At 47.1% G+C, this 20862-nt stretch overlaps 1 protein-coding gene across 1 annotated transcript in view; it reads left to right on the forward strand.

Moving 5' to 3' along the window:
* Positions 1–9429, forward strand: part of SVEP1 (sushi, von Willebrand factor type A, EGF and pentraxin domain containing 1) — a 120469-nt gene extending 111040 nt beyond the window's left edge. The window contains exons 47-50 of the mRNA XM_032205963.1: positions 2341–2436; positions 4612–4707; positions 7182–7275; positions 9295–9429. Coding sequence (XP_032061854.1) covers positions 2341–2436; positions 4612–4707; positions 7182–7275; positions 9295–9325 — 317 coding nt within the window. The 3' untranslated portion in view covers positions 9326–9429. The remainder of the gene's footprint in view (positions 1–2340; positions 2437–4611; positions 4708–7181; positions 7276–9294) is intronic.
* The last annotated feature ends 11433 nt before the right edge of the window (positions 9430–20862 follow it).

Consider the following 20862-nt stretch of genomic DNA (forward strand, 5'->3'; position numbering starts at 1 on the left):
TGGCTGGGAGAGATCTTCTGGCATGGTGCAGCTAACCAAAAAGTTGGTACCCAGCTAGCAGGCGAGCATTCTGAGGGGCAGCAGAGGCATCAGGAAACTGTTCACAGAAAATCTTTTTGGCAGAACAGAAATCTTTTTTTTTTTTTTTTTTTTTTTACCTTTTCTTACCCAAATTTGTCTTGCAGCAGTGCAATGCTTGGAAATAACTATCAGCATGGATTTATAAAGGGTGGAATCTCAAAGATTAAGATTGATACTATGGATGTGAGTTGTGCTACCAGAACCTGCAGTTAATGATTGCCGTTTTCTCTCTAGTAGATCAGGATTGCACTTCTCCTGCTTGCTTTCACAGAAGCAGAAAAAGAGAATGAGATCCAAGCTTAACTTCTCACTCCAAGCTTTTCTCTACTTTTGTCTGCTGAGTGAATAATAATCCCTACAGCTACAGACACATAGAGCCTCTCTCTGTGTAAACTGGTGTATAACAAGAGCACACCTAGGCATGGTACTTACTAATTCAGAGTTTCACAACGAGGGGTCCTTGGCAGAAATCCAATAGAAGCATACCTCGGATTGAGATCCTGAATCCAAAGCAACTTCTGTAACTCATGAAATGTCCACATCTTCTCCATCAACAGTGTGAGAGAGAATAAATTCCAGAAACCATGTAGGGGGCAGCCTTGAATTTAACTTGGCTTTTAATTTATATACCAGACCTTTACTTACCATCCCATTATACTTTCATTGAATATCTTTTCAGTGTTCTGGATCACAGACGCCTTCAAAACTTCAAATGCTTTTTGATTCAACTTTCATAATTTTTCATTGCACGGAAGAAATCTGTTTGGCGCACTACTCCACTTCAGTCAACACCTAGAGATGAGCTGTCTGTATATTCTTAGATATCTTTACAACAAAGATCATTCCAAATACCTCTGAAAATACTGCAACTTCTGTGAACCTGTCAGGGCATAAGGTCTCTTCCCAATCTCGTTACCAGATGACATTTGATGGGAAAGTTCTTGAGTTTTTAAGAAAGCTAAAGCTTCAGCTAAGGCTTTCAATGGACTCCAAGCTGTAACTTGCAGCTTGGCATGGTTTAGTTGCAAGAGTGACTCAAGCTCTGCTCTGTCAGTGCAAGATTTGCATTCTTTCCAGTGTGGAAGTCAGGTCTGAACCAGTGTGCTAAACCACTGCTTGTAGTTAATACTAACATTGAAAAAGATCTGAAATACTTTCAAAGCCTAAACACATTATTTTGCTCAGCTAGTAACTAATTAAAGATAGGATGCAATTAACAGTTCAGACTGAGTTTCCTGAGGTTACTCTGTGTTCATAACTACCACTAATTAGAAGTTTGTCTGATTACTTATTTGTTCTGTAGTACCATCTAGAAGCCACATTTTTTGATCTTATGTATATGGCATGTACATCAACATGAGAGGGATTGTACTTGCTCCAATGATCTTTAATATGTTTGTACTTAGCTTGCCACCCAGTTTTTTAAAGTAGTCCTGGTTTTCCTGGAAATACTAGCCAAGACACAGCACAATGTTGTACAAAAGATGATGATAGAGTCCAAAGCCTGTTGAGTTCAGGCAACTTATTGAGGTGGTGTGTTAGAGCCCGCTTCAAATTCATCCCTTGTGTGATCAAGTATTTATTAGCAGGTATGTGAGCCATGGAGCAACAGTCAGCATGAATGCTGAATGAGGCTTATAATCATACTTTTGGCTCCACAGGTAAACACTTTGCTGTGCCACTGTTGCACCCAGTGTAGGGCACTCCTCATTACTCTGGATGATACTGCAATAAAAATTCCATGTGCAACCACAGTGTTTTATCTCGCTTTTGACAAACCCTGTGTTATGCCAGACAGCATTATCTTGGTGCTTCATACCAAGGTTAGAAGAAAGCTTGATTTTATCAAGAGGAGGAAAAAAGTGGGTAATAGTTTTTGTGGGGGGAGAAAAAACAAGTAAAGCACAGTGTTAGCCTTGAAGCGTTGTCCAGATAATTTACCAGACCATCCTAAAAACATTATTTTTCATTCTTGTCATTGTTCAAGGACATTTTTAGGTTGTTTTAATGGTAAATAAAGAGGAAAGTATTATGTATTGTATGCTTCCCTCCGTACTCTTGCTCACCGTACCTAGTCACATGCACACAGCTAGGAAACGATGTCGCCCTTGAAATCAAAAACAAGTTAAACTTCTGAACTTTACTGTGTTTGTTTGTCCTATGTGAAAACTTACAACTGCAAAAATCTGTCTAAGATTCTGAATTATTGATTTTCTAATTAACCTTCTTGAGGTGGTCATGAAATTGTTCTGTTTTCAGCTGTCTGTCGGTTCCCGTGTCAGAATGGTGGGGTCTGTGAGCGACCAAATGCCTGCTCGTGTCCGGATGGCTGGATGGGTCGTCTCTGTGAAGAGCGTATGTATCATCCATTAAGTGTAATTTTTAAGGATGTTGTAGGTAGGACAAATGAATTTACTGCCAAGTGAGAAAATTACAGGCCTAAGAGCCAAAAACATAAAAAGCATAATTTTGTTCTGCTTGACAAATTAGACTAGAAATGACTAAGCAATTGCTTGTTTCTAGACAAATGGCCATCCTCTAACACCCATAAAAAGATAATACAGCTGTGATAATAATAGCTGCTCAGGTAATATGGCTGGGGCACCTTTTCCATCCTGTCCTTCCTGACCTGTGTTCCACTGCCCCACAAACGCTGGGCCGGCTTTTCCTGGCCTGGGCCATTGTGTAACTAGAGAACTGGATCTGTTCTGGTTGGGAACAGCCAAATCTGACGTCTGGGCATGTCAGAAATTCTATGGGCAGCATTGGAGATGCCAGGTTTTGCCATATTTCCCATTTCCTTGGCAGTGCTCTTTACAGAAAGGATTGGTGAGGTCCACAGCCAAGCGTGCGGACTCGGCCCTGTATGTTGGGCATTTTCAGCAGGAGAGGGGTTGAGCCCGGTGCCTGGCAGCATTGTGTTGGGAATGCCACAACCGATTTCCTTACCTTAACGTTAGCAACGATACCTAGTGCATTCGTCAGAACCAGAAGACATGCCCCTAGACATTTTGATCTGTCATCCCAGTTCTGACCCTGTTTTCCTTTATGGGGAAAATGAACAGACAGCTGACTGGTTAGATTACAGTTCAGGCAGACACAGGCAATAGCCCTTTTTTTTTTTTTTTTTTCTTTGACAGAGGTAGCGAGGAGGAGAGGCTTCCCACAATTGGTTAATGCCACCTTGATTCTGCGTTATTGCTTGTCAAGCAAGGTACAGCGGTGAACAGAAAAGTTAGGTTTAGTCTTTGGTGCTGATGGCCTGTTCTGGAAGTCAGAGGGCTTTTTGAGTGCTAGCACTGAGCACTGATCTGTCAGGGCCAGGCCCCAGGTGAGGCCACAGGATTTGGAAAGAATTCATTCGCTTCCTACCTCACGGTACATTTCACAGATAATAAGAGAGGTACATCTTCCTGAGAAGGGCCTGACTACCTTGAAAAAATGTGCAGAGCACTACTCATTTAGTGATACAGACAAGAGTAAATCTTGGTGATATAGATTAGCCCCGTGAACTCCCATAATTTCATTATTCCTTTCTTACCCAAGCTGACTGTGCCTGCTCAGCTTGATCTCTGCTATGCAGCAGAAGAAGAATAAACTGTGTCCATCAGTCCTCTGCAGCCCCCATTCATCCTCCCAGAATAAAACTCCCCTGCAAGTGCCTCACATGGGTCCAAATTTGAGGCCCAGCTCAACTCTTGCTCCTGTGAGAGCATGTTCACACAGGTACTCCATTCAGTTAGGGTAGTAGAGATGGTAATTTTATGAAGGTCCTTAAATCACAGAAATCACAGAATGGCTTGGGTTGGAAGGGACCTCAAAGATCACCCCGTTCCAACCCCCCTAACATAGGCAGGGATGCCACCCACTAGATCAGGTTGCCCAAGGCCCCATCCAGCCTGGCCTTGAGCACCTCCAGGGATGGGGCATCCACAGCTTCTCTGGGCAGCCTGTGCCAGGGCCTCACCACCCTATGAGGGTAGAATTTCCTCCTAACCTCTCATCTAAATCTCCCCTCTTTTAGTTTAAAACCATTTTCCCTCGTTCTGTCATTATCTGATTGAGCAAAGAGTTGCTCCCCATCTTTTTTATAAGTCCCCTTCAAGTACTGAAAGGTACTTAAATCCTTTATGTACATAAACCTTTATGTACAAAAGTAGATAAATCACAAGCAGTTTGCATGTTGCAACATTTTGTAGATCTCATTGGCACAGCATGGGTTGGTTGGTCATGGGCCATCAACTACTTGGTATAACGCAGCAGTTCTCTGGTGCTTTTGTTCCCCAAAGCTTGCAGCCACAGTCAGCCCGTTGCACCCAAAATGCCTTGTACTGCTGGAGACTGGGAGGCTTGTGGTGTCACCTGTCCCAGCATGTTTTCCCTGGCCCAGACCAGGGCTTTCCTACGAGCAGCGTGTAGTTCCCTTGTTTTGGATGTTACACTGTGGGACCTTAGGTTCTTTTCTTACACACCCTCCTCTTCACTTGCCAGAGGTTATTATTCTTACTGGTTCTCTTCCCTTCTCCTCAGCAATATGCATTCTGCCATGTCTCAACGGAGGTCGCTGTGTGGCTCCTTACCAGTGTGACTGCCCTGCTGGATGGACTGGAGCACGATGCCATACGGGTAAAACGCCTCTTACCTACATTTTTCTCCACACTTTTTGTGACTCCTCTGTCAATGTTTAGCACAGTTTACTAAGGACTCTGTAGCAACTACCAGGCTTCTCTCAGGAAAACCCAGCCCTACAATAATATTCCCTGAGCGTTGCTGTCCTCAGCTGCAAACTATTTTCAGAGTAGTCCATGATGCGTCTTAACAATCCTCAGAGAAATTTAGTCCCAGAAAGGACAAACAGCATTCAGAAGAGGGCTGTCTGCAAAAAGTAGTACAGTGGAGAGAAGATAGTATATGAGCTTCTCAAAAAGAGCCTGTACATTGTTTTATGTACTCACTCATCATTGTACAGATTTCACCACTGGACTCAGAAGCAAGTTGCAAGTTTTGCTGAGGCTTCTCAACACATAGCTGTATGGTGTGGGGGCAGGTGAAGCTGATTTGCAATGAGGGGTAACATTTTGAACCAAGGTTTGGCATACTTGCCTCCACAACAACTCTGAATAAAAGGCAGCTTCCTAAAGGCTTATCCCTATGGAAGTAGCCAACAAAACTCATAGTGACAGAGTGATCACTGAAATGTCTTTCAATCATTACTGAATCTCAATCATTAGTAGATGTTAACTACTTTATTATTATTATTATTATTATTATAGAGTTTGCTCACTGTATTTTTGTTGTTCAGGTGCACCTTAACTGAGGCTAACAGGGCCTTGACATGAAAGCTGGGCGCTGCTTTCCTGTAGGTCTTTCGAGTGGTTAATTGGGTGAACTCCAGGAAGAATGCATGCTATTGTTAATGAATGTTCATGTTCAGAATTTCAGAGTAACCAATTTAACTCAGAACTGCTGTTTTTTGAAGGGACACTAGCCTAGCACGTAATGCTGTATTTCCTCAAGTATTTCAGAAAGTTTGCAGCTGTAACAACATAAGTACTTGAGGAGAACAGATGGCTTTTTTAGTTCTGGGCCAGCAATTCAAATCTGTTCAGGATGACTTGCTTTTCAGTAGCTCAAGAAAAAAATCTAGTGGACAACTCTATCTGTGCCAAAATCCATTCAACAAAGTACACAAGCACCGTTTATGAAGTTACTACACCAACTCTCGTTTCACTTCCTGGTTGTGACACTGTACCATAACAGAGCAAAGTGAAATGGGAAATATTTGGATTACCTGCTGGTCTCACGGGAATAATTAGATACATGAGGTGAGAGGTGAAGATGTTTCATTCATATTCTTCATTCCAGAATCTGAAGTCATTTTCAATATGAGAAACCCGGCACACTTAATTGCACAGGGATGGTCCCTCTTTATAACCTCCTGCCATTGTTTGCTTGTGTTTTGGCCCAGAGGAAACGAGTAGAGTATTTCCATCTCCTTTACACATTCCTGGGATTACTCATTTCCATTTCCTGTAATTCTATTCTAATCAGTGTTTCTAGTGATGCATATTACTGGCAGAAGTAACACCCAAAGTTTGTCTTCCCTGGTGTCTTTAAGTCTATCCTCTTAATATGGTGTTATCTGCTTAAAAGACTTCATGCTTTTCAGCAACCTGGTGTTAGAAATGTTTGTGTAGGAAGGAGCTCATTAAGAGAGTCTCTGAATCTGTTGTGTAAATTGTGTGGTGCTTTTATCTCCTCGTCTCAAAACTGATAGGAAGACTCGAAGCTTTCACTTTCTCTGTGTGGCTGCCTGATACCTTGGGTTTGGCTGTCACACAGGAGCAGATGCAGCAGTTTCCCAGCTGACCCAGCACCGTCATATGAGGAAGGCTAGCGCTTGCTCTCCAGTTCAAATGCCCCGTACCACCTAGTCACACGTCTTAGGGATATCCAGTGCCTGTCAGGAACTTGCTGTCACACTCTGCTTACTTTCCCTGTCTCCATAGAGGTGTCACTGTGTGAATGAACTCTTACTCCTTGCCTGCTGTTGATGTGTAAATGGCTTTTTGACCTTTAGCTCCCTGTTTGTTCTACCTCTTTCTGGACTTTTTACCACATCTGGTTTCTGCTTCTCCTGGCTGCTGCTCAGCCATCACATTCCTGTCAAATAAACATCTACATTTTCTTCCTAGAAATGAGGCCTATTTTTCTGTTGATTTTATGACTTTTCTCTTCTAATCCCTCCTCCTGCTCCCACTTGCATTCCTTTTCTGCCTCAATCTGGGGCAAAAAGAACAGAATTTTTAAAGGCAAGATAAAAACGTGTACTGGCTCTTCCATGCAGCTCATACAGTGCAACAGACCGCAGAAGCAGCAGAGAGGTTTGAATCACATTCAGCAGAAGTGAGCCTCTAACACTGCCCTTCCCAGAGCAAACCATCTTTTACAAGAAACCCAAAGCTGACATTTACTGCTGTAGCTTTGAGAGCAGTCTGTTTGTAACAAAACAATGCAGGCTGGATTTCCAGCGTGCTGTTCCTTAACAGCTTGGAGTTGGTGTTCTCATTAACACAGTCTGTGTGTGCATTTGTACGCAGCTGTTTGCCAGTCGCCTTGTTTAAACGGTGGGAAGTGCATACGGCCAAATCGATGTTATTGCCCTTCATCATGGACTGGACATGATTGCTCTAGGTAAGTGTTGCTGAGCGCTCTCCCATGGCTATGCTGTTTGGCTCTTACTGAGCAGTAATTTTCAAGAACTGCAATTAATTTTGCAGCAGAGCATCTCTAGATCCTGTAAATCTGTGGTAACTGGACAACTTGCTGTTTATGGGCAGTCTGGAAAGACCTTAGAGACTGCTCTGCCAAGTGGTTGCCAAACATACAGAAATCACAGGCAATGGTGCATTTATGTGTGAGCAAGCAGGCAAACCTGCAAGGTTTAGCCTTATTGTAATGCTGTAAATGGAGGTGTTTGCTGTGATGTAATACAGGATGTTCTTCAGGAAAGTCGGGTTGCCTGCTCTCTGCAAGCATTCAGTCTGAACTCTGTATGCCTCAGCTTGAAGCCTAGGGTCATGCAACCGGCCTTACAAATGATAATTCTTCTTACACTCAGTGTTGGGTGGTATCATTGTGTGGAGCAAAACGCAGTGCCTCTGAGTCAAGTCCCAGCTCAGACTGCCTGGCAGTGCCATCCCTGTGCCAGGAGCCACAAGGACTGGGCGTAGATCTTGTTCATGTATGCTGCCTTTTGCAGAATTTTACCCGTGCTTGTGCTTTGGTTTGCTGATTCATGTCTAACAGGGCCAGCAGTGGAGGTCTTCAAACCAGGAGTTGCCATCACAATGCAGGGCAGCATTTAAAAGTCTTAATTGCAGCTTTGTTTTTTAAAGATGATTTGTGAAGTTTGGGCATTTGGCTTCCAGGGGAGTCTGAGCAGGACCCAGCTTACCTTTGGGAAGCTGTTTTGTTCCACACTGCCATTAAGAGCCATTTACAGCCCTGGAGACAGAAGGCAGGAGGAATTGTAAGGGTATTGTTATGGTCAGGAATCAGATATAATAACACAACATGCAGCACGAGGTCTCTGCTCCCCACATGGAAGATTATTGAGGGCCATGAAACACATACTGGCAAAAATATCTGTACCTCAACTCCTCTCCAGCCATGCCTGCCTGTCTCACTGATCTGCCATTCATCTTAAGGCTCTGGATGAGGTACCTGCTTCAGCAATTGTGTTGTCCAAAATGAATAGCTTTCCTTTGTGCTTATATATATATATATATATATAAGCGAAGCAGCTTAAATTTACTGCCAACAAGCAGTATTTGGCTTTAGGCTGAAAGTTACAGATACAAAGTCTGATAATATTTCCATTTAGTATAAGAGGCAGGTGAGCCCAAATTCACTGGATTTATCTGCCAAAAATTCTAGAGTTTAACACTGAGAATAACTCTCTGAGAGTTTCAGGCTGTTACCAAACTGGACTTCTCTTGTTATTATTTTGTGTGTGTGTGTGTTGTTTGGTTGGTTTTGATTTGTTTTTTGTTGTTGTTGTTGTCTGATTGTTTTTGTGTGGTGTGGTTGGTTGTTGTTTTTTTTTTGGTTTGGTTTTTGTTGTTTGTTTTTTTTTGTGCAGGTCCACAGCTACCAGCAGCATTGTGAAACCCAAGAGAAGGTGGACCATTGGCCCTGTAGGCTTGTGGTCCAATAGCTCACCCCTTCAAGGGTTGTTTGAGAGGAGACTTCCCACACAGAACCGGAGGGGATGAGGGAAGATGGCAGAAACAGGCAGTCGTATCTGTTCTGTGTTTTGTTAAACATTGGCCTCGCTCCCTGTGGCTCTTTACAGCGTAGGATACTGTGCTGAGGACTCAGAAACTATACAGGCAGAACAGGAGTAAGTGCCACGATAGCAAAGATTCACTGTTGCTGGTTAACTAGGTGTGATTTACAAGGGGAAGTTGAAAGGGCCAAAAGCTTTTATCAGCATCCAGGAGTAGACGAGCTCCAAACCAGTCCATGATGAGTCACGGTTTACATTAGACATCATCTCCCTCCCTTTCCCTCTCTATGTAGTGCCTTGAGCTACAGCCCTCTAATCCTTGGTGCAGTTTCAGACACCTTCACCACATGCCTCGCTGTTGATCTTCCTCTGCATGCTCACCGCAGCACTGATATTATTTTGTTTGTTTTGTTTTGACACAGGAAACGGAAGGCTGGATTCTATCCCTTTTAACAGCAGAGCAGCAGTTTTACACTCAGAAACCTTTCTTCAACCTAGGTACCAGGGCTTGGAATCTAATGCAGTGTAAATCACATCCATCGCTTCCCTTCCCCCCAGCTCCCTTGTTTTGTATTTTTTTTTTGTGATATATTTTTTCTATACACTCCATTTTAAAAGAAATCCTCTGTATTTTCCATTTACAAAAGTATTATCAAATATATGCTGCTACACACACACCATACACACATGCACATACCAAGGCAAAGATTCCTCCTGTCCGCTGAGGAAGGAGTTGTGTATGGCGAATGGTCCCTCCCATTTCTTACACACAGTAAGCTAATTAAAACGTACTATACTGCCAACCATGATTAAACAGAATAATGTGGCAATCATCTGCTTATCACCTGCCACGGCACATTGAAGTCCAGCAATCCAATAGTAAGGAGTAGTTACGTAAGGCTAACCAGGCAGCTAAACGTCGCATCGGGCCTGTTTCTGAACTCAACGCTGATGTAAATTAGAGGTACATCTGATAAAGCCCATATTGTAACCAGAGTTTCTGGTAGGCATAAGAACATGCTGTAATGTTCATTATGTGACGCTAACGTCCTTGGAAAGTGACTTAATGGAAGGCGTTGACGTGGATTTTACCTGATTTTACTTGTCGGTAAAACAGTCAAAAGTGTAAAAGAGATGAGAGAACATCATTTCATCTGGAGAAAGGCAGGCAATGTCTAGGCAACAACAGCCTCTGAGGCTTTTTGATTTACGGGCAGCTCAGGTTTCACTCTAGGGCTGGATAATCCAGGGTGCAGCAGTGGGCAGCGGTCAGACCGCCGAAACCGCTGCGTCCCACTTGGAAGGGGACTCACCACCCCCTGCCTGCAACCAGCACCCCTTTCCTGAGTAAACTACGCAGCACATGTCTAGCAGCTGCCTGAAGTTTGGCTAGCCCTGGAGGAGGGAGAGAAGGCACAGTAGTGTTTACAGGCGAAACTTTGCAATGTGCTTACAGAAGGGTGGTACTTGCGTCATGCAGAACTCTCAGAGAACTGGAAAAGGCCTCTCTTGAACACACACACATGGGCAGGAATGCCCGGCTAGGGAAAAGAAATACTGAGAGCTCACATGCTGTCAGATTTCTCTTTTGCACACTGCCGATCCCATTGCATGTGAGAGCAGCGCGTACTTGAGCGCCGTCATTAAGTCGTGCTCTAATGAACCGAGGTGCCCAGGCTTACCCACGGTTAAGCGGTGTGGTGAAATTGTAAGGTGGAAATCACACACATGTGTTGAGGTCAAATGTTTGCTGATTGTCATCAGATAGCTGCAAGTCTGACCTGTGAAGGAAGGTGTTAGAGTGAGAACCTGAGAACCATTTGTCAGAAGCTCAGTTTTTCCCCAGTAATAATAACAAAGCATGACTGGCAGCCAACACCACAAAAGAAGGAGTAAGAATATAAAAGAAAATAAATTTTGTTCTCTGCAGCATTACTGCTTAGTTACCCTCTGGATTATGAGTGTGCACACCCTGCCCCACCCTTTCCCCCTTTATGAATTTACCTTCCTTTTATGAATGCATGAGAGAAATGTGATATGACACAAAAATGAGCTAATAGTTACGGGAGTAGGCCACTAGAAAATACTGACACATAACTGATGGCTGTTACGACCAAACAAGACCAAGACCGAAACAAGTGAACGTGAAAACCCCAGAGGAAACAAGTCAAGCTGTGAGCCAGGAACAGCTTTCAGCCAGCTGGAAGAAAAGCAAATAGGTAAGGAAAAGGAGTTGTTAAGGGGACGAGCCAAATTTTTCTGCAGGTTCCTTCCCGGTGGGAGCTGCAGCCAGCTGAAGAGTCGTTCCAGCTCCTGCAAGCTTCTTTTTTCTCATGGATAACACGTAGCCACAATCTTCTGGCTCCCAGCTCGACAGCCATCAGCGTTTACAACTCTGGTTCAAGGTGGTGTTTAATAAATGATACCCACGCTTCATCACATAGTCGCCACCACGTGTCGGCACTTACTTTCCTTGACCTTCTTGCTGCTGTGAACAGTGGATGAACGGGCGCCGCAGTGAGCAACGTGGGATACGTCAAGGGAAAGAGTGCCTCGGCCAGAAAAGCAGATCTTTATTTATGTCACTCTCACGTTTTTAAAAAGTCGGTGGTCCCGTTTTCAGTGTGCTTCTCTGGTACGTGCCCTCACTGCCCTGGTGATCTCCAGAGCAAGACAGCTGTGGTTAGGAAGGTGCTCGGAGCTGGCAGGACATCGCTGGAGACTTTGGGGGCTGAGGGTTGGCTTTTAGCACTGCAGCTTCACACTAGTGACTAGTACATGGAGTTTGGGGATATACTCAGTCAATACGTTTCATAAGCTGATGTGGTGGTAGGACAGAGTAGCTGAAACTATAGGCTGTTATATTAGTGCTGTTGATGATGCTTTGATACTCGCTGGAACATTTTCCCTTCCCCGTTCTGTGCTGTATTGTCATTTATGTCACTGCTTGTGTGTGTTAAACGACTTCTGTGTGATGCACTTTACACTGTAAATAAAGTTGCACCCTGTTTAGTACCCATATAGAAGCAACATTGCTTTTTTATTTTCATAGCACCTAGCAACAAAAATGTGTAGCTACCCTTTTGAACCTGCTGGAAGATCACGAGCACTGTGGAAACAGAGCTCCGCTCAGGGGAAAAGATGAAATAATTGCCAGTAATCTTAGATACGTGTGCTGGATTATCCCAGATCCTGAGATTAAAATGCAGTTAGCAGGTGATTTTTCAGATCCCCTCTGCTGTTAGAGTGCATTCCGAAACCCGTAGGGGCTGAGCGTATCCTTGGCACCAACAGATGCTATAAAACCTGCTCCACTCACTGCTGACTCCAGATGGAGATTCAGCTCACATCGTTCTGCACTGGCAGTGGAATTTTTAAAGCCACGGAGACTGAGAGGCGATTGAGGTAGAAAGTGTGCAATAACAGAAAGGAAACTGTGACTCCCACACCACACCTCCACACAATTATACGACATCGCAGTGAAAAGATTAAGGGTGTGGGTTCTGTGTTTTTTTTTTTTTCAGGTAAATTAGTAAGCCTTTCCATGCTTTGATAGATGGGTGTAGTAAGAGGAGATTTCGGAGTGCCCAAAGCAGAGTTTCAAAGCCTTCCCGTAACCCGCCAGCCCAGACGGAGACATGAGGTTACGGAGAGCGCTGCGAATGAGGCCCTAAAATCTGATGTGCATCTGATAGGAAAGAGACAAATCTACAAACAACATTAATCCCCCAAATACTGCTGATAATCCTGAGTGGGAACAGCAGTGGGCTGCCCTCGCGCGTGGGCTCTCAAGCCGTAGAAGCAGAGATCACAGCCCTAGGTAAAAGGAGGAGCAGTGAGAGCAGGGCTCTCGCCCTGCCCTGAAAGTCAAACAGGCTGAAAAGCTGGAGGGAGCTGCTGACACTTGTACCTCTCTACAAAAGATGCTGCTCCTCACAGGGTGATGGATGTGGATCTGGGGTGCAGGATAGGCTGGGGATGGACCGGGGTAACCCCCTCGCCCTGCACGTGTGGCCTGGTGGAGAGGACACCCGGTTCTTCCCTGCGAGCACTGGGCTGTCACTTCATCTTCCCCTTTCATGGGAAAAACGACCCTTTTTTTCTCCACCAAAGCCCTGCTGATGAAAGCAGGTGAGATTTAAGCACGATTATCGTCATTACTCAGGGCAGGCCTCCCTGCAGAGCCCCGAGGGGAGCCTAAATACCTTCAGACAGGGAGTGTTTTCCCATGGGGGAGCCCAGGGGCTCAGCTCCGGACTTGAGATCGCTTTTTTGGGGGCTGGATGAAAGCACGGGCAGGAACACGGCCTTGCCACCCCAGCAGCTCACCTCAGGAGTCTGGTTGGATTTTATTAAATAGCTGGGGTAACGATCTGGGGTTAGGGATAGACAGCTCATTAATTAATCCTGCTGGTAATGAGCAGGGAGGTGCTGCGAGCAGCTGCGGGAACAAATTACATAAAGGGAGGATGATCGTATTAAGGGGGAAATGACGTGAAATTAAAGTTGGGAATGACAAGTCGGTGCTTCCTGAGAAAAAAATAAAAAAATAAAAAAATAAATGAAATAAAACGAATGTGCCCCAGGCGTGAGGGCAGGCCTCTGCTTTGAAGAAGCTGCTGCTGCTCTCTGGATCCTTGCAGGGTATTCACAGAAAGAGGAGAAGGGGCGAAGGGGAGGGATGTGGACAGCCTGCCCGGGGATGCCCTAGCACTGAGTGATCTGCCCTGATGTGGTGTGGAGACGGGGACATCCAGCCTGTGCTGGGGCTTCACAGCACCAACTGGTCTCTCGGGCTGTAGGGGGCTGGCTCCCAAGCTCGCTGTGCCCCTTTTGTGAGCCAGGGCAGGCTCTCGGCTGCTGGATCTTTGTGGAGCCACGAGGAAAGGGGCAGGATCTCGGGCTCCCTCCAGCAGCACTGCCCATGGGACTGGCACAGTCTCATGGCACATCCCCAACAGATGGGGAAGGATGGCAAATGTGCATCTGCTGCCAAAGAAGACCCCTAATGGAACAGGGGTGGAAAGAAATAAAAATAAATAAATAAAAAGTCAAAAAAGCCTTCAAAGGGAGCCAAAACCACTCTTCCACTGCCCGCCTGATTATTTTGCATGGAGGGGGTGATGGTAGGCTCGGGGCATGCCACTGTGGCTGAGCACCCCCCAGGCACCTGGGACAGGAGAGGTGATGGCTTTTTCACACCCTATGTAGGTGCTTTTCCCTTTTTTTTCTGCTTGCAAGGAGGGACTGGGGCTCCCCAGCTATGCTGCCAGGGCAGTAATGGATGGTTTGCACAAGGTGTTCACGCTTGCCCCTTTTCAGCCCGATCCCTTTTGTTTTTCAGATGGCTTTTCCAGTCTGCCCAGCTCGCTGTCAGCCCTGCTCCTGCGCTCCAGGGCAGTGCCTCCCAGCTCAGCACCGCCTGCTGAGGTCCCGTCCCCATCCTGCAGAGCCTTGCCTCGAGGACAAGGGAGCTCCTGGCCGGCAGTGCTGCGGGGACAGGGTGCTGCAAGGCGCTCTCCCAAAAAGCTGCTGTTTGAGGAGAGGCCCCAGCCCCACGCAGGAATGCCCTGCCGGTGCATCCGGGCTGCATCTGCGCAGGGCCGGCCGCATTTCTGAAGGGCTTTTGCCCCTCCTGCAAGGGGAAAAAGCTTGCCGGCACTCCCTGCGAGCAGCAGTAGCATGTCAGGGCACGAGGAAATCTGCGGGCTGCAGAGCAGCTCCGCGTGCCGCCCGGCGGGGCTCCTCCTTGGAGCCAAGGTGCCTGAGAAATAACCCGGCGCCTCCTTGGAACAGCCTCTGTCCCCCAGCCGAGCCACTTATCCTCAGGAGGAAATGGTTTTGAATGGTTTTGAGAATGGTTTTTCCCCAGAAACTCATCCCCTTTGCCGGAGAAGGGCTTTGCTCGGGAGCGCGCACAGAAGGAGCACACGCACTTCTCCAAAAACCCATTCAGCTCTAAAACAAGAGGCTCAGAACTTGTTTTTCCTCATGCAAAGGCACTGCCTTGTTGTCTTGTGCTCGTACAAGCAGGGTAAGGTGACCCAGGCTTACAAAGGAATTTGCCACTGAGGGATGAAGAGGTATTACTGCACCGGCCAGAAATATTCAGATAACTGCAGAAAAATACAGTGGTGATGCGGCTGTGGGTGACGGTGCCCTGTCTTGCACGATCAAGTTGCTTTAGAGTTAGAAGAAAACAAACCTTGTACAAAAGAGGAAGGGGCTGGCCTTTTCTTTAAATTGCTTTCTTGGTAGTGAAACAGCAAGAAATAGAGGAGAATATGGACAACAGGAGGCAGGTGAGAAACATTCATCATCGGGGCTGTAACTTGGGGACCCAAGTGGAGTCTCCTGTCCCTGTCTGCAGGCACTCCTGGCTACTGCTGGCATCAAGGCAGCGAGATCTCTGAGCCTCTTTGCTAGCCCAGCCTGGCCATTTCAGTGCCCAGGCCTTGGGTACAGCGCTGCCACCAGCCTCACACCGCTCCTACAGCTTCCTTTTGAAACCTCTCCCTGTTTTCCAGCACCTTTCCAGGAGCTCCCAGAGATGGAGGAGCCAGAAACAGCTTTCTAGCAAGCTCACCTGCTCCCTATCCCTTTTTTAACATCCCTAGTGGAATGGAAAATCCCTGCTGGAGAACACGTCGAAGAGCCAACACCAAGCAAAAACACTGCCCTTCTCTGAGTCAGTCAGCAGCTCCTCCGTTCTTCATCTCCTTTCACTTGTTAACTTCCCCGTTTTGGGGTGGCTGTGCTTCAAGAGTCCTCCTCTGGGTCCCCATCCTGCTCGCCCACACTCGAGCAGGATCTGGGGAAACAAAAAGCAAAAATAAGTTTAAAGCAAAAAAATAAAAAATAAATAAAAATAACAAAAAAAAAAAAAGCAAAAATAAAAAATAAGCAGGATTTGGGGAAACAAAAGGGATTATTTTCTGCAAAGAGGCTGACCTCTGTACTTGGTGAGGACTCAAAGGGGGAAATGAGCCTAACCCTGTGCATTATGCATTCTGGATTTTGCCTTGGAGACACCTAAACCTCAGACGGGCAGAAGGGAAGAAAAGCATTTTGTTAATGCCCAGGTACACGAGGCTGGCTTCCTGGGCTGCAAGCAAAGGAGTCTTCGGTGGTTTTGAAGTAACCAAAACGAGGATGTGGGAAAGAAAAAGGCAGCCTTATCTCCCGACAGGCCTGTGCTCTCCAGTGGGGGCTGCAGGCTCCTGGTGTATCTCACCATGCCACATTCACTGGCCGTGACCTCCTCGCTGGGTGGAGCATGGCACAGAAAGCCCTGAATAATTTAATATTGACCCAGCAGGGGAGGAAGCAAATAACTCACAGATTGTGATCGAGGCGGCTTTAGAGGAAAAGGAGACACCTCACTGCAGAGGAAAAATGTTGTCTGAGGCCGTGACTGCTGAGAAAACTGGACTTTGCTGCATGGTGTTGCTCCTGGATAAGGTTTCCAGAGCGTGTGCATGGAGCTTTGTACCATGGCTTCTCATTAAAGAGAAAAAGTCCTCAGGAAATTGGCTAAAGAGGAAGAAAACATAACACTGGACTTGTTTTGCTGAGTCAGAATGATGCAAGGGTGCTCGGAAGGAACAAACACTGGCTTTGAGTCACCCGATAAAATCGTGTACCTTGACTATCTCTCCAGTCTGCTGACAGAGAATAGCTTCAATGAGCAAAATCCTCGGTAGCCTCGCTGATCTTTCCTCGTAATGCACTTTGTTTGCACGTCCCCTGCTTTGTCCTGTGCCCTGCGCAGCACGCGGGCCCGGGATGGAGTCCTGCACAGCTCACCATGTGCAGGACTTCTCTAACAAAGACAACTGATGTTGAGGAAGAATAAATCACAGATCACAGGACCACAGAACGGCTGGAAGGCACCTCTGGAGATCGCCTGCTCCAACACCTGCTCAGGCAGGGACGCCCAGAGAGGAAACGTCCCTCTGGGTTCAACTGCAAGCTGTGTTTGTGCTTAAAGAGCAAAGGATGTAAAAAGGGCTTTTAAATTTGGTGAAATTTAAAGGGGGTAGACCTGGGGCAGAACATCCCATCCATACACACCCCCTGCCTCCAACACATCCCCACTGAGCCTGCAGGGCTGCGGAGGTCACCAGGCACGGTGCTCACCAGAGTGCTGACAAGTGCTGGCTTATTGCTGGCGGCTGTGGGAAGCCCATTTATGCCATTTACTCCAGGAGGAGACTAGGAGATGCGGTGGCCTGCAACCCCAAAGTCAGTTTGGCAGTGGTTAAGTGGAGGAAAACAGCGGCTGAGTCATCTTTACTTATGACGTTGGACAAAATCAGGTCTCAAACATCAAAACAAAAAATCTCTGCCCCCCCTACAGACTGTAGGAATGTGAAATGTCACCAGCTCTCCCAAGTAAAGCAGCCCCATCAGCTGCAAGAGGCTGGCATGTCCAGAGCCAGGCCAACAGGCAAACTCATTTCTACATAAGAGGGGGCTCTCAGTGTGCGCCTCTAACATTTTTGCCAGTCGTTTTCCCCGTCACTGAGTGGTAACAGGGCGTAGAGAGACTAAGCAGGCAATACTAACACACCAGCTATAACACACCTGCTTTCCCCTTCATTTTCTCAGCAGCCTTTGCCTCCTGCCCCGTTCATACTGGTGGCCAGAAAGTGTGGATGAAGGCCAGAGGTCTTGCTGGAGCCACCAGCTTTGTGGTGATGCTGGGGTGACAGCCCAGAGCCGGGTGCCTTCAGCACCTTGATTTCTCCATTTTGTCTCCTTTGCCAAATTTCCCCAGAACCCCTCAGCCAGCTGCCCACCGGCCTCACTGTTAACAGGAGCAAGCCTCCGGGTCCAGGGATCACAAAACACAACAGCAACAAGTGAAGTGAATCTGCAAAGGCATGCAAGCACTGATGATTTGCCGAAATGTGCCCCAAAATCAACGTCCCAACCACTGCCCATGCACCACTGGGTGTCTCAGCAGCCACTCTGGAAGAGACCAGCACGTGGTCCTGTGATGCTGGAAATGGGTTTTGCTGGGAGATGGGGAGCAAAGCTGGGGAGCAACCAGAGAAGGGGGCCAGGCTCTCCAGTGAGGAGTTCCTCACGGTCCCATGCCGTTCCTTCCCTTTTCCAGAAATAACCCACCCTGCCACACAATAAGCATGCTTGCTGTCTGAGAATGCTGATGGCGACTGGGCCTTTATTCCAGCTCTGAAAGGAGCAGTGAGTCAGGAGAGCCCTTAACTTCGTTAAGAGCTTGAAGGACTCCAGAACTAATTTGCCTGTCTAGACCAGCGCAGTGTCTGGGTGCTGCCTCTCCTCTGTTGTTGCAGCATCTCTCGCAAATGTCGAAATTAGAGCATGGTTTTTCAAACTCAGAATTTCCTTTCTCTGTGTTGCTTCACCAGCTCTCATTATTTCCTTTCTGCAGCTTTTTCTTCTCTCTTTTTTTTTGCACTGTCCAAACACTTCTTGAGCTCTGGCAGCTCGGTGCTGTGCCCACTGCCCTGGGCAGCCTGTCCCAGTGCCCGACAACCTCTGGGTGCAGAACCTTTCCCTAGGTCTCTTCTTAGGTCTCAGAAAAGCTGCTCACCAGTCCAAGGCATCACTCAGGTGAAGCCCTGCAGGAACCCTGACACCATCCCAGGACACAAGACCTTGGAGAAGGTCACCTAAACCCCAGTGTCAGTGCCCAGCCCTCTCGCCCTCAGCCAGAAGCATCTTGCGTCAAGCTGGGATGCCCAGGGCCTGTTAATAAATGTCACATTTCTCAGAAAGCCCTCAGAAGTCATTGAGGTGTTGCCCGGAGAAGAATTGTGCTGCTATAAACCCGGATTGTTTGGCTCCTCTTAATTAGCCACAAAGTCAGTAAACATTAACTACGCAGGCGGGTCATGTGATGCACGTAGATGGTTAGGTGCCAGATGAAGGCTTTAATTTATCTATATATTTATTTATTTTGGGGGGCCCTGTTCTTGGAGGTGGGCTCTCTGGTGTCTGCAGAAAACAAAGGCAAGGCCCCCTGCCTTTCCCTGCACACGCAGCACAAGCACCATGGTCAACTTGAAAGCCTCCCCCCAAAACCTCAGGCAGAGGTCGAGGTTCAGCCCAGCTTCACAGGGAGGCTGGAAAGAGACCCAGTGCTTCTCTCTCCTTCGGGCGCTGCCACAGCTCTGAAGAACCATGGCTCGGGCCACAGAGGTCCAGACTTGGTGGGGAAAGCCAAAGTTTTGTTTCCTTCTCGTGCTCGAGGTACACGATGGATGAGGCAGGTTGAAGGGGAGCCTCTCCGTCCCGGGGGTCTGGCTGTGTGCCTCCTCCAGCCTTCTCCTCATTGCATGAATCACAGCCACCTCTGAGCACGTGAAGAGGCAAGTGAGTAGGTGCATGTCTCATGAGGCCGGTAGTGGTGTTTCTTCCTGTCTGCTTTAGGGCATCCCAGCCGAAGACGAGTCCTCAGCTTGTTTTGATCTGGCTAGTGATTTTGGTTGCCCTGGTTTTCAAACGCTTTATTACAGGCACCTTCAGGGAGCCTAGGGTTTTTCAGGATGTGGGAATGTGGTGGCCATCCTCCCACCCTGCTCCTCGCTCTAAAATTGGTTGTGTGAGACTTCTGCAGGTTGACGCTGCGTAATTTGCACATCCAAAAATGCAATTGCTTTGAAACCTGTCAGCTGGAGCGCTTCCGCAGTGTAAACACAGGCTCTCCAGCACCGCCTGCTCAGACACAGAAATGCAACTGCATGTGTAATTTTGGGGGACTGGAGCTTCTGCACGTCCCTTCAGTGAGGATTACATTTCTGTCCCTGAACCTCCATGATATCACAGGCTCTGTGTTTTTTAAGCTTAGCTGCGTGCCCGCACACAAACACCTCTTAACCCGAGTCAGCTTCCACTGCATCAGGAGGTGCAGCACACTTGTCTCTGGGTACAGAATTGAGATGCTCCAGGGGAACATGCGGTACTGGAAGGACAGGGTGATACGGGAATATCACACCCTCCTTTTAGGGCCCTGGACAACTCTACAGCCTCAGCGTGCAAACCACATCAAGCAGTACTAAATCATCCATGGTGGGTGCATTGCTGCTGAAGGCCCAAGTCCTCCAATAGCTCTGTACCTTGTGCAGAAGAAAAGCTGGGAGGTGCCAGCATCTCTCCCTGCAGAAAGGAGAGAGACAAAAGAGTTAAAAAAGATGAAAACAAAAGCTACAGGAGAGGTCAAGAATGAAGTGAAAAGCAACACAGGGAAAAGGCTAAAGAGAGAGAAAGGGAGACAAAGCAAACCAGCCATGTGAAAAGAGGAGGGTGTCAAGTCCTTGGAAGCAAAGTTTGTAAAGTACACCAGTTAGTAATATGGATAGGATGTGGAGTGAAATTAAGAGCTGAAGCTCCATTACCTACCCACTGCTTCTCAGATGCAGCTTCCCGCAAAAGGCATTAGGCAAGTAAGTGTCTACCCTGGAGACTGGATTTGACATTAGGACACCTGAATGGCAGTAGCCAGAGAGAGCACAAGGTGAAACTACATAAGCCTGTCTCCAGCATGCATGGATTATTTGCTTTCTGTTACTGAGCTTTTAAAAAGCAGTTAAGGGAAATTACGGCTTGAAATTCTCTGTGTCACTTTGCAAAGCATCCAGGCGTGACAGGGATCCTGCATGCTGCGTTTGGCCCAGATGCAGGTGCCACTTCATCGATAACATGCTTAGGAAAGCTGAGTGGTCACTGAGCCCAGGACACTTCACTCACAGGAGGTGCACTTGGGATACAGGGTGCTGAGGGGGCCTGGCAGGTGGTGGTGGGGCTGAGCAGGACCCACCAGTCCCGGGACAAGCTCTGCCAGTTCCCTGGAAGAGCAGGGCTGATCCTGGGAAGCAGAGTGTGTGCCAGCCTGCTTTCCTTCTCCTCCTCCCTTTTTTTTTTTTTTTTTTTTCTCTCAGTGTCTCATCTCATCTTTCAACCAGACATGCTGTGCCAAGTGTTTAAAAGACTCCGGGTAATTG

This window comes from Aythya fuligula, chromosome Z (genome assembly GCF_009819795.1).
Source record: "Aythya fuligula isolate bAytFul2 chromosome Z, bAytFul2.pri, whole genome shotgun sequence".
Lineage (NCBI taxonomy): Eukaryota > Metazoa > Chordata > Aves > Anseriformes > Anatidae > Aythya > Aythya fuligula.